Raw genomic sequence first — 13,512 nt, forward strand, 5'->3', positions numbered from 1 at the left:
AAAGTGACGTCCGTCTCCGATGCAAAGGTTCCTCCCACCTCGCGCGTCACTTTATCAATCGCATCTTGGGTCCGAAGAAGCCAGTACGTAACGCCAGGAAAAAGTGCAGCCGTAGTCTCACTCCCAGCCAGAATGAGGATATTCGCATTTTGCTCCAGCTCGTCCAGACTCTACCCTTTCTTATCACCATGATGCCCTAGCATCGAGTCCATAAAGTCAACGCGATCAGCCGTCGAGTTATTCAACCGTTTATGCACAGTCACCTTTGCATGCTCCACCTGCTTGCTCCATGCCTCCATGAACGATCCCCGGTGAAACGCGAGAATATCTTGGACACCACCGGATACTGATGCAGCTCTCGCCGGAACGAAATCGCCTTCGCAGACCCAGACATCGTCGCCACCCAGTGATGATACTCCGAGCTATCCAACCCCCCAAACCACTTGCCCATATCCGCCGCTCTCCCCGACTCCGCGAATCCCTCAGTCGCTCGATCAGTTTATCGATGTATTATGTGAGGATGCACTCCTGTGCCTGCAGGCCTTGGCCAAAATCGCGTGGGAGAGTGCCTTTCGGAAACGAGCATGGTCCACGTCGTTGGCGCTAAAGATGTCATTGCCTCTGTTGGTGGAGATTTGCACTTTCGGGAGCTGGCGGTCGCCATGTCCATAGATATCTTTCCAGGCTTCCTTGGTAATGAAGGAGACCTCGTCTGGACCGGAGTGTACGACGTCGCCGTATTTGTCAGGCTTGTATCACCATACATGTGCGCGCAAGTGAGCGATCTGCAGAATGCCTAGTCAGGCTGTTTTGCAATCTGCAACTGACCTGCGTCGGGATACACGCCAGGAGGCAGATATAGTCTGAAAGCCTATCTTAGCTTCTAAAGATGTTCTTTTATTGCCTACGCCGGAAGTAGTCATCAAGGCGGAATATATATTTCCTACGATCGGATATACAAATGGAATTTCAGAAAGAGCACAGATACTATTGCACAAATTCCTGACATTATCGAAGAGCTTTACCTAACAGAAACGCGCCCTCCCTCAATAACATGGCAAGTCAAGGAATAGCTGTTTAAGCAATATGCTCCGCCATTCCCATATTTCCCTCCTCCTCCTTTGATATGTATTCCCGCTGATGGGCAAACTCTGTCCATTATATTAGCATAGTAGACACGGGCTAAGGCGAGGAGCAACATACGGTCCACTTTAGTATATTTGAACTTTCTTGCGGGCACACGGTGGTGGAAGAGCAAGTCAATCTCTCCAAAGGTGCGGTCCTTGGTCTCAGGAAGACGGAACCAGCACCAGATGTTGCAGAGGAGGTTGGTGCCAGCATAGAACAGACCTGTTTTTGCTCCCCAGTTCCATGCTACAATGGTCAAGGTCAGCGGTTTTCATCCGGTAAAAAAGGTGGAATCTTACAAGAAGCAGCAATCATGCGCGGTGTAAGCGAGTTACTGAAGATGCCCGTCAGGTTGTACACAAATCTTCCAATCACGATCGTCTTATATCTCAATCGTCCCGAAGGTGTTTCGGCAACGATCGGGTAGCAGACCGGTCCGACGGTGATCATATTGCAGAGAGTCGAAATGACCAGGAGGATGCCGATGGCCAGCTGTGCGCCCGTGCTGCCTTCTGCAAAGCCAAGACCACCAATGACCACCATACAGACAAACATGAACGATAAGCCGCTCATGTAAATTGTCGCGCGGCCAAAGTGCGGGAAGAGAAGCCAGCAGATGATGCCGCCGATGATGTAGCATGCAGAAAGGGAGATGTTGACGTCGAAGGCTTGCAGTTCCGTAAATCCAGCAGCTTCGAGAAAGACGACCGAGTAACCGAGGATGGCATTGCCGCAGAGGGTTTGAGCCGCCCAGACGACACAATTCTAGTAGACTGGTTAGCAACTAGCGCCATTTTCGTAGTAAGGCTGGATGCAATCGAGCGACCTACAATTTCCGTTCGCCGCAAGTTCGTCCCCTTGAAGCATTCGAGGAAGCTTGCATCCTCTGTCACAGCTTGCTCCAGCTTCGTGGTATGCTGGATATACGCCAGCGTAGCCTCGACCTCACGCTCTTTGCCCGGAGTATCCCGTCGAAGGCGTTTCAAGCTCTCTCTCGCCAGGTCGACCTTGCCCCGTCGGACGGCATTCCAGGGCGATTCGGGGGCCAGGTACGCTCCTATAAACAGGGGAATAGGCCAGACCCACTGCAGAACAAACGGTAGCCGCCAGCCTAGGTCTCCTTCGACGCCAGCGACGGCACGAACAACACCGGAAGACAGAAGAATGCCAGCACCCCAGCACATGCAGACATAGGCTGTGACGTACGGCCGTAGGACGGTGGGGACGACTTCGGAGGCATACGTAGTCGAGAGGGTCTATTAAAAGAATCAATATTATGCATAGAACAGAGAAAGTAGACGAACCTGAAAAACTCCCCACGAGACGCCGCACATCGCCTCACCCCAGGCCAGGATCGGCAAGGAAGGCGCAAAGACCGGAATGAAGATCATAACCGCCATCCAGGCCATGAAGAACATCATTGTTGGTCGACAGCCAAACCGGTCCTGAGTATACGCGTTGACGAGCAACCCGGCCAACTGTCCTACCATGGACGAGTTCGACAACCCCGACTGCCATGCCGCTGTGATAACCTTGGTTCCTGTCTTGGCCGAGAACTCGCCGAATCGTTCGATAAACTGAGATTGGCCGTAGAAAGAGGTGATCTGTCAATCCTTGTGTTAGATTTTACTCCTCCTATTCAGGGGAGAAAGGAATACTGACAATGACCAGATCGTATCCCTCCATAATCAAACTGGTAGAAAGGAACATGGCCCAGAAGACGGCCTTTTTGTACTTTGACAGGGCTTGTCTCACGGTGAGTAAGCGATCAGCAGCATCGCTTTCCTGCGCATGGCGGATGAGCTCGACCACATCGGGGTTGCCAGGGTTGAAGTTTCTCAGCTCGTTCTCGGACGGGACAACCGTCTCGTTGCCCATAATGACGGTGTCCGGATGGGATGATCAGCGACAAGTTTGATAAGTCCAGTGAGTGGAGAAAAGAATTCTAGTGTGCTTGCCGATCTGGGGAAACGGGCCGTTATAAAGACGGTGGGATTCGATCGTATCCCCGCCGGAAGCAAGGAGAGGAGGAGACCTTAATGGCCTCGTAAGGTTCCTCTCCACCTCCCCCGGAAAGCCATAATGCTGCAGATGGCACGCTTTTTGCCACAGACCTGATAGTTAAATAACTACTAATGTGTTAATAGCGAACGGAGTTTCCCGCTGGGTTCTCTCTGTCTTTTTGTTCCCGTCCTGACCCAGAAAACGTGGATGGACCAACCCCAGAATGTGCGGGGAATATTCCGGGGGTGGAGTCCCGAAAGGAACCCACTGATAAAAATGTCATTGAAAAGAGCTGTACGGAGTATAGGAGACTTATATGGTCAAATTCTGATAGACATAAGCAAGGAAGCTGATCCTGTTTCCCGGCACGCAATTGCCTAAGCTCATGTAAGCTCATGGATAGCACGAGCTGGAAGCAATAAGATCGAGCAAATAGAAGACCGACGGCACGCATCATCGACAGGATGCGGAAAAGTCCCGGCGGACTCTCAGGTCAAGCTAATCCAACCATAACTAAATGGGTTAACCATACCCAATCCACATGGAGATGGATAATCCACTAGGAGCATGTGATCTAAGGCCTCTTAGAACTAGAGTTGCATACCCGAACCCGAAACCGAACCAAACCGAACTGAATGTAACCAGGGTTAGTTAGTGCCTGATATAAGTAGTTTAGTCACACCGAATTAGACCAGATCAGGGTTGGTTCGAACTCGAATCGCAGTGGTTCGGTGCCAACTGGTTTTGAACTCGCCTTAACTCGGACCGAATGCAACTCTAGACCGTTGGATTCGATTCTAGCAGTTCGGTTATGCAACTCTAAGACCGTCACAAGATAGACCTTACTATGCTAGTGTGCTGAGGCGCATATTTGAGGCAGAAATATGTTCATAAGTGGGCTAACTGCGAAGCTGCCAAGCAGGCAGTGTAGTGTCCCTACATAGCCACGGGTTTCATGGGTGGCTGGGACAGAGTATAAGAAAAATCTAAATCTGAATTACTAACGCACACTCTATGCTAGTGATGTGCGAGTAATTTCATTAATAGGCATAGTCAGTGCTACCTCACGGTGCCTGGTTGGATGGGAGGGCCCGGCTTATGTCTGAGTACGACCATGCCGCGTAAGATACAGGCTGTTATTTCAGCTGGAAGCTGGTATACTATGTACAGGCTTGGATAGATTTATGAGGTTTTTGCCTCCATGCTTCGTTGGCTGAAGATATCTCTCATATTTCTTGTTCATATGGTCTGTTGTCTCTTCAAACTCCCCTGATCTAAAATTGGCCCGAATATCATACAGACTTTTCCCCATAGAGGAATTGCTTTATCTTGGAAAGCCCTTCTTTGTCACCTTGGACAGTCTCCATTTCATCCTTTCCAACCCACCCTCGCGTGTATCCACCACCAAAATCGATAATCCAGGCATCGTCGTTGACATCAATCAAAATGTTTGCTGCCTTCGCATCCCCCCATATAATATGAGCTTCATGCAAACAAGCCAAAGTCGTTGTCACTTGCATATCCCACTTTCTCCGCAGCGTCGACGGAGTTTCAGGACCCAGTGAGCATTCCAAAGTTCTGTTTCTGCAGTTTACCCAAGATAATAAAATCCCAATGATATAGGATCCTTGTTCATCCTGAACCACGCCGATCAAGCGAGGAACTTGCACTTTATCACTCAGGCCTGAGATCTCCATTTGCTTGTATATCGCCAGTTCACGGATGGCGGCCCTCGTATCATCGTAATCAAGCAGTTTGAAAAAGCACGTGGCACCTCCAGCGAGCACCTTCCTTGGAAGTTTAGAACAAGCTTCACTGTGATTGGAGACGCAAATTTCTATCTCTGCTGGGCTGAACACGCGCCATTTCGGGTATAAGGTAAAGTCACCAAGGGCCACGCCGTTTGCCCGCGGTTGCCTTGGAACTTCAAAATCGAAGCGAGGTTCCAGTCGCTCGTTGACCACATAGAGTAAGTAGCGATACGTTTCTGGGAAGAGGTAATCTCGAAGCGTGAAACGAAGTCGATTCGACAATGTGGGCTGAGCCTGGGAGAAGATCTGTAGAAAAGGACGCAAGGCCCAATTCATTAGGTCTTCCTCTGCCGAATCAGCACGATCGCAGTCATCGTCATTGCACACAGATTCCATGAGGCGGGTATAAGTTTCCAAAGATGATGGAGATTGATCGAAGTTCGCTGGCGATAATCGTATCTGAAAGCATTGACCATTGCACACAACGGTAATTCGCGCCGAGTTGTCATTTCGACGGAAAAAAAATTCCCTGGGGAACCAAAGCGGATGCTGGGCTATCATTTTTAGGAGAATGGGCTTTTCAGATGACAACGCTATGAGGTCCTAAAGTAGAGAATGTTGAATCAAGGGAGGACGAATATGATCTGATGTGAAGAGTCACCTCCCTATTTCGGCATGGACAAATCACATACGACCTTCTCTGGGCGCTCTTCAAGCGCGGAGATCTCGTGTACTCCAATAGTGCAAATCAATCTATACCTAATCTACAACTAGTCAAGGCAGCTGATTCGCCAGTCTTTGTGAACGGAAATAAGCGTGGGGGTGGGACACTGCCTGACAGAGATCTGAGAACCATGTGTTAGATGATGTGTCTAATGCGAACAAAGACGCTAGATATATATACTACCGTTCAGATCACTTTAAACTGGATTCAATGTCTGAAGTAGTCGAAAAAGACTCTACAAAAGATGATAGTGTGGCGTGGTGAAGGGAGCGTTCGGACGAGATCGCTGGGATTGTGCTTCAGTATATAAGAACTTATTCCGGAAATATGAAATGTTAACATGCTGATCAGAGAATATCAAGACAAGAGATGTATGCAATGCCTCCAGCGACCTAATCCTGAGTGTCTCGAACGTGTATTAGTCTGTAGCAAGCGGCTTCGCATGACCTGCGGACAGGATGATCTGGTGGACAGGCAGTTTTCGCTGCTTCAAATGCAGTGTCGAATATGTCTCGCGCAGTACCCAACTTTCCCTGGCGCTCATAGAGCACTCCAAGCGTAAACATACTCCACAGCGTCGAGGGGTCATCGGGACCCAACACCTTCCGCTTCACATCAACCAGGGAAGTGTTTAGTTCTGTTGCCTCGACGCACTTTTCCTGCCACGCCAGCACATTGACCAGGTCCGCCATGCTAGCTATTGTCCTGGAATGTTCAGGACCTAGCATCCTGACTCGTCCCTGATACGCCTGTCGGTTTAGGTCTTCTGCCTCGGCGAATGCACCGCGTTTCTCTAGTACCTGGGCCAAATTACTGCACGTTGACAGTGTATTCGGATGATCGGGTCCCAGGACCAAAAGTGACCCCTCGAGGACCTCTCGGTGGATTTCTTCGGCGTCGGAATTGTGACCGCTGCTCTGTAGCACGCCTGCCAGGTTGTTCAGTGACGTGAGCGTGTTGGGATCTACAGTATCTAGGGCGTGCTTGTCTTTCCATTGTCTTCTAGTCTCGGCTGCGCGTTTGGCGATATCAGCCGCAGCGTCCGTGCGACCATGCTCCAGCATCAGCGTCGCAAAGCTGCTCATACAATGTAGCAAGTCCGTGCTGTTTCCTCCGATCAGTGCCACCTGTCGATCGATGGTCTCTCTGAGCAGCGATTCGGCCTCCTCTCCTCGGCCCGTCTCCAGCAGGAGCTCGCCCAAGAACCTTACACTATCCATGGTTTCAGGATGCGTGACGCCCAGCAGCTCCTCGCGAAGTGCCAGTCCGTGTCGAAATAGGCCTTCTGCCTCCTCGTAGTCACGTTGATCCTTCATCACTCGCGCCAGATTCGTCATGCTGATAAGGCTGGAACTGTGTTCTTCGCCATAGTGCGCAATATACGCCCTCACGGCCCGTTCCTGCATCCGACGCGCGGCGTCATATTTCTTTTGTTTTTGTAAGAGTAACCCAAAATCATTGAGAACCCGCAAGGTAACAAGGTCATCGCCCCCGAGGACCTCGTCGGCAGTTTGCAGGATGTTTTCGTACATTGTCGCAGCTTCATCGTCGCGGTCCTGCCGCTTCAGGGTCCCTGCCAGTGTAGTGGCTGTTGTCAATGTTTCGCGATGGCCATCCCCAAGAAGCTGTTTCTGCCCGTCCAACGCACGCCGTGCAGTTTCCTCGGCTTCCATCAATTGTCCCCTTTCCCAGAATGCCTCCGCGGCGCGGCTGAGGTCTTTCAGACTGTCTTCTTGGTTGGCTGCTGCAAACATGTTGGAGGTCTGTTTTTGAGGGTTGACGTGGTGAGAATTTCGTCGCCGATGGAGGGGAAGATCCCACTTTTAAAGGATCATCCCTCGTATTCTTGGACTTGGCATCAGTCCATGTTTTCAGTCACGATTCGCCAAGATCAAGACATTTCGACACAAGGAATTTTATGAATAACCTTCCACTCATTGAAATCTTCCTTGGGGTTTAGTGAATATTGAATCTGTTCTTTAATGCGTGGGTGAAGACTGGTTTGTCATCTACTCTCTTTTGTATCTCCAGACGGATATAAATATATGCTTTACTGATTCAGTGTCTGAATCCTATTGGTTATATGTCTCTTCAGGTTTGTCTGTTGTCAACTTTTGCAATAATCTGGTCAGGCATTACTACGAAACGCAGGAGTAGCCAATCTCGGGGTGTCTAATGTTTTTCTTGATACATTGGTGCCAAAGAGTTTAGATACGGCTCTAATGGTCTAAAGTCACTTCAACCACGGAGTTCATGCTCCCCTGTTGTCTCTTTCAAGTATCATCTCCCGATTTACAAGGGATAGTTGATTTCTGAAGAGTTGCCCCGTTGTTGCACAGCCATATCCCTTTGGTGTGCCGATAATTTGACTAGAGTCGCTTTTTAGGCGAGAGTAATAATAAAAGGGTCATACTTGGAATCTTCGCAAACTGCCTGAACTGAAAAGGACAAGTATGTGGAATTCTTCTGCCCATGTGTGATATGCTCCATCTCTCGTAGCTTTCCAAACAATCGATGGCATATTGAAGGGAATCCGCGAATACAGGACGTTAAAGGTGTCAATCATTGTTTAGTACAAATCGTAGGGAATTTGAAACTAAACAAGGGCTATCTAGCCGAGGATTTCAAAAGACCATTGAGGTTTGAGCAACGTGCGGGTTGCTTTCCCCTGGATAAGGTTGGAATCCCATCTCCGTCGACCCTCCTGTATTCATGCTTGCGGCCTTGCAGTCCTGTCCATTTGTCTAGAATTGGTTAAGATAGTGTCCGAGAGAAGACATTGTTCAAACAGTAACAGTACTCCGCTAAAGGGTTGCCGCAAGGAAAAAGGATCGAGGAAAGTTTCGAATGTTGAGTCGTAAGGAATTCGTCCTAGGACACCACCGTTGGAATGTTAGCCTTGCACTGATTGAAAGCTACTGCAGTGGTGAAGCAACCAACGTACCTTATTTTCTTCATTGTGGCAAACAACGCCGCCATAACATCTGGCCAAAATGCTGCAGTTCAGCTGACGGCGTCAATGCAGGGCTCTCTGAACCCATGCGGCCTTCTGCTCCAGCAGATCGAACTCTCTGCCTCCGTGATGTGGCTCCCAGCCATTGCCCGGGCGCCAACCCCTGATATCGTCTGTGGCTCGATAATACCGGAAGAAGCGCACCCTTCTTCCGATCGCGAGGATCCCATACACGGGGCGCTGGAGGCCGCGGCGGTTTCCATGCTGCGTCCTGAGATATCTCAGGGGCCGGCCTGCCCCATCTGACCAAACAGACTCCTGCCCTTCGCCGTCCGCAGACTTGCACTGCGTAATGAGGAAGGAACGGCGTGTCCCCCCCGCGACCTCGAGGGTGTTGAAATCCGAAAAGCCCCTGGCTCCTCCGGTTCCAGTGTGCATTGCCTGGGGCTGGGTGATGAACCCATTAACTGGGTCAAAAACCCAGTTTAAGATTGAGTTCCAGATTCCATTGACCTCGCCTTCGTTACTGCGCGAGTGCAGCCGACGTATCTCGGAAGCTATTGCGGGGACGTCCATGTACTAGCATCAGTTAGTCAACAAAATACATGGTTCCATCGAAGTGCAATACGTACAATGCTTGTAGCAATATTTGACAGATCACAGCCATATTGTCATTGAGTTGGTCTTTCGGTGGGCCTTGGAGAGAGTGGTAGGAAGAAAGAGAAACACTTGGGAAGACTCTGGGGGCAGGGGGCTTAATATATCTGGATGCTACCCCGCCAAGGTACTGGGAAGTAGACAAGATAGTGAATATAGCAACACTGGATGGTGAATACACTAACCACCTCCCCGGGTAGTGAATATGGCATATGGCAGTAGACTTTCATACTCAGTACAACCAAACAGAACAAGAAAAGAAGAAAGAAAAGAAGAAAAACAATAAATGGAAGAGATTAAACAACCATCTAGCCCATCGTAGCTAGTTGATATCTTGGGACTATGAGCGAATCCCCCGTAGTACATAACTAAGCTTCTACATCTAAAATCACTGGCTAACGTCCTCATTCAAGAGGTGGAGAAAATTTTTTTTGATGCCACCGAGCAGCTTCAGTGTTCGAGCACGATTCTTCAACCCACTAGTACAGCACCAATCATCGTCTAAGAGTAGCTCCTCGATTCCCAGACACAGTTCTGTCCAGTTTACCGCAGTTCCGGCCTTGATCAGGTCGTCGAGTTCAAACACTAGCTTTGTGTTGCATCGTGCTTGCCAGTAAGTGTCAGGCAATCTCCATCGAAAGGCTTCGAGCAGGTTACGTATATCGTTAATGCGCCGTCGACTGTGAGGCTGAGAGTCGTAAACTACGTCCACAATAATCACGGCTATATCGAGAGGCAGGCAGAAACCCTGTGACTGGATTCTATTTAGCCCTTGACCAGAATTGTCCTTTGGAGGCTGCATATATTGAGTGATCAAGCGTTGTATGCCGGGAATTCTCAATGGACTCCCAGGTTGATGCTGCTTGCCCTCAGACCAATCTACAGCCTGCGCCCGGCGCTTAGAAGACCCAGCCTTGGGAGATGAATGCTGTTGCTTGAGCCAGTGTGCGAAATACCTATAGCAGATCCTATCATTAGACCAATGGTCCAAGCAAACAGCCCAGTGCTTCCTGTTTTCTTTCCAAAACTCTTCAACAGCACGGACAAATATATGAAGATTTGGCATGATGAGATCATGTCCAACAAAACGTTCGAGGAGCAGCCAGCAGTGGACATGTATCGGATATCCTATGCGTTCGCCTGCCGTTCGGTTCTTGTCGTGTTCGAACAGATTCGCCATGTGGAAGTCCGCATTCCAACGGTTCTCCTTTAGTGCCGAATTTCTGATGAAGGCCCTCTGGGGGTCCCTCGGGATTGGCAGTTCCCAAGATCTCAACGGACTTCCGTGTGAGATTCCAGATAAAAGCATCTGGTTTGTCTTCGGGTCGTCGAGAACTAGACAATGCGACTCAATCAGCATGATCACCTCCGAGGAACTATCGCAGCGGTGACTGACTAGCTCGAAAGAAGAACGACCACCCAGTTGGATGTTTCACAAAGTCTGTCCGCTCCAGTTCTTCAGCTGGGACAGTTGCAGATGCAGACCGCCCTCTCCTACTTGCAAGCTTGGCCCAGTCCTCTCGCTCCTGCAATACTTTGTCCAGTTGGTAATGTGGAACCTTTGTTCCACAAATCACACAGCAGAGCATTGGATCGACCCTTGATGGAGGCGAAAAGTAGGATAGAGGAGACCAGCGCCTATCGATACCCATCTTTCTCCGTTCAGCACATCAACATATGGCTACTGGCGATATTCCTCGTGCAAGAATGTAATACAATCTTTGCACACCTCAAAGATGAGATGATGTCATGCTTATACGTTGAATGACTAGACAAGAAATTCGTCTGGGAGATAATGGTGATGTCAATGGATATGTAGCTCATCCATTACCTTCTTACCAACTTAACACTGCTGCAATAGTTAAGCTTGAGAAAATACTAGTATAGCTCCAAAATTCAATCCCTTGCCCAGGCAGCCACAATGGAGAGTTTATACACAGCATCACAGCTGGTTTTCCAATTTGAGGTTACTTATGTCGTTTAGAATAACCATGGGTCCACCAAAGCCATTAGCATCCTGCACCACGAAAGGCTATAATAAGTCCTAATATTGGCAGCTGATTCATGAACAACCTTGTTCGACAGGACTCCCTCACTTAAAATATGGTTCTCCAGTCTGACAGACACAAGGGCACCTGAGAGAAACATCTGGTTAACATACCCTTTATTCATCCTCTTACAATATTGAGCAATTTACAATTTTGTGAGCCAGTTAGAATAGCTGTTTTGGATCCATCATAGACTGGGTGAGGCTCGAAGCCAGTGGAGTTCATGATGGCTTGAGTTTATTAGAGAGAAAGAAGTGAGAAAGCTGTCAGTTCTCGTATCATGGTGGTAGTTGCTCCAACCACGGTAATCGAAAGCTCCGTCAAGATATTTTAGCAGTGAGGATTGTGCAGTGACTAAGTCGGACACCAAGTATCTGTCGGATAACCTACAACGAGTAGATTGAACATAAAAGAGGAAAGGAAGAGAGGTTAGCAGTCTTGATTCTATATAAAAATAGACATCGATCATTGAGAATAGCATGCACCACGGCAGTATGCGAGGAAGCCCTGTCGTGAATCAGCATCGCCAAGATCAAAGTCTGGTATTAGGTGCAGGATGTTCACTAATAGCTTACTGAACTCATAGTTACTGTCAAAGAGTAGCCTTAAACATGCATAGGCAGCTCTATGTGCTGTGTATAAGCACACTGTTGTGGCTGTCAGACAAGTGCATTGGTGTTTAAGATTTTCTTAAGCTTAACATGACAGTGGTCGTCTGGATAGCTCACCTGACCTGGCTACTTGGGGTTTGGAAGAGGATGGGTTTCAGTTCTATCTTTCAATTCACTGTACTGATAACTGATGGGCATGCTTATCTGGATAGTTTGGAGTCTCCTAGGTGAAGGATGAAAAGTTATCTTATGTATGATTCACTCGTCACGTAGGCAAAGGTTTCAAAAGCCTTCGGAGCATCACCACTCACGATACAAGACCTTGCGAGACGGACACCCTCCTTCCATCTACCGCCACCGGGTCCCATCTCTGCAATGCCATCGTCTTGCAATGTACCACAGACACCGGAAGTAACAAAAAGTGCGGCCACATGCATAAGCACACATTGCAAAACAGGGTCGTTGCCAGACAACTGATTATGCAGCAGCTGAGAGAGAATACTAGCCTCTTGCTCAGCACTACCTTTCGCCTGAATGCTGGCCAGCGGATTCTCCGACAGCCCAAAGTCCTCCGGCTGGAGGCGAAAGTGCTGTATTTCTGCATTTGTGCCCTCGGCAGGTGGATCCGTAAGCATCCAGCATGAGGTTGGACCCTCCGGAGCGATAATATCCATTGAGTCGTTCCCGCAGACCACGAGGGCTTTCCGAACCCCCATGTCTCGGATTGCCTGTGCCAAAACAGGGCCGAGGACTGGATTCGCTACACCGACTACTCGGGCCTCTAGGCCGCAGCTGGCATTGATTGGGTGGAGCAATGTGCTTGCTAGGTCGAATATCGTCCTGATCCCCAGTCCCAGACGAATTCGATTGGCGTACTGCATTTGTGGAAGGAAATTGCGCTCTGGGAGGAACGAATAATTGCTGTGTTTGTAGATTTCGGGGACGTGTTTTGCTGTGACTTCTGCAAGGAGTGGAGCGTTCGGTTGGATTTCAGCGATGACGAGCGTCCGGTGAGAAGGGGGGAACATAGTCTCCCTGCTTGAAGAAAGATTGGCCCATGACAATCTGGGCTTTTACCACTGGATGGCTATCGACAAGGATCTCGCGAGTATGGGTCCCGAATCGTACAAATACCTCCTTGGCGATCATTGTTGGCAATGAACACGATCTGGCACCAGAATTTACCTTCGCCGGTGGATGCTCGGGTTGGGTGGGACAATACACGGATGCGAGCACCATCTTGTGAACATGCTAGGAGATGGAGGGCCATGTAGTCGATTCCGTAGGTGATCGGCGTAGCATATAGGGATTGGAATCAAGCAGGCCGTGGGTTTCATCTCGATGAAAAAACAGGTGGATGTGGCCAAGCAGTCAATATACTCAAGGTCCTGTTGGCTAGATACTAGACCTCTTCATCAAAAACGATGCACCCAGCAACCAGTGACCTTTTCAAAGCGTTATAGAAGAGGTACATCATTCCCATCCACAACAGCAGTGTTACACTCCCGGGACTGACATTCTGCGCGACGTCTTCCATTAGAGTACTAACCTTGAGATGTAGAGATTGCTGATGTGGAATCAGTAGTAAGCATTTCTATCCAAGGCTATTCAATAGATGTATCAGTAATATGCGAAA

At 49.1% G+C, this 13,512-nt stretch overlaps 5 protein-coding genes across 5 annotated transcripts; all 5 read right to left on the bottom strand.

Moving 5' to 3' along the window:
• Positions 1–1,077: 1,077 nt before the first annotated feature.
• Positions 1,078–3,006, bottom strand: Aspvir_009451 (putative MFS alpha-glucoside transporter; the record flags this gene model as incomplete). The annotated part of the gene is made up of 6 exons (XM_043272595.1): positions 1,078–1,151; positions 1,204–1,374; positions 1,428–1,893; positions 1,959–2,384; positions 2,433–2,732; positions 2,791–3,006. The coding sequence occupies 6 exons, from the start codon at positions 3,004–3,006 to the stop codon at positions 1,078–1,080; spliced, it is 1,653 nt and encodes a 550-aa protein (XP_043128530.1).
• Positions 3,007–4,424: 1,418 nt separating this feature from the next.
• On the bottom strand, positions 4,425–5,279 carry Aspvir_009452 (uncharacterized protein; the record flags this gene model as incomplete). Its single annotated transcript, XM_043272596.1, has 1 exon — positions 4,425–5,279. One exon carries the CDS (start codon positions 5,277–5,279, stop codon positions 4,425–4,427), a length of 855 nt encoding a protein of 284 aa, XP_043128531.1.
• A 720-nt stretch (positions 5,280–5,999) lies between these two features.
• Aspvir_009453 (TPR domain protein) lies at positions 6,000–7,361 on the bottom strand (the record flags this gene model as incomplete). The annotated part of the gene is made up of 1 exon (XM_043272597.1): positions 6,000–7,361. One exon carries the CDS (start codon positions 7,359–7,361, stop codon positions 6,000–6,002), a length of 1,362 nt encoding a protein of 453 aa, XP_043128532.1.
• A 1,262-nt stretch (positions 7,362–8,623) lies between these two features.
• On the bottom strand, positions 8,624–9,227 carry Aspvir_009454 (uncharacterized protein; the record flags this gene model as incomplete). Its single annotated transcript, XM_043272598.1, has 2 exons — positions 8,624–9,139; positions 9,222–9,227. 2 exons carry the CDS (start codon positions 9,225–9,227, stop codon positions 8,624–8,626), a joined length of 522 nt encoding a protein of 173 aa, XP_043128533.1.
• A 2,891-nt stretch (positions 9,228–12,118) lies between these two features.
• Aspvir_009455 (anthranilate phosphoribosyltransferase) lies at positions 12,119–12,904 on the bottom strand (the record flags this gene model as incomplete). The annotated part of the gene is made up of 1 exon (XM_043272599.1): positions 12,119–12,904. The coding sequence occupies one exon, from the start codon at positions 12,902–12,904 to the stop codon at positions 12,119–12,121; it is 786 nt and encodes a 261-aa protein (XP_043128534.1).
• Between the last annotated feature and the right edge of the window lie 608 nt (positions 12,905–13,512).

This window comes from Aspergillus viridinutans (genome assembly GCF_018404265.1).
Source record: "Aspergillus viridinutans IFM 47045 DNA, scaffold_8, whole genome shotgun sequence".
NCBI classification, from domain to species: Eukaryota; Fungi; Ascomycota; class Eurotiomycetes; order Eurotiales; family Aspergillaceae; genus Aspergillus; species Aspergillus viridinutans.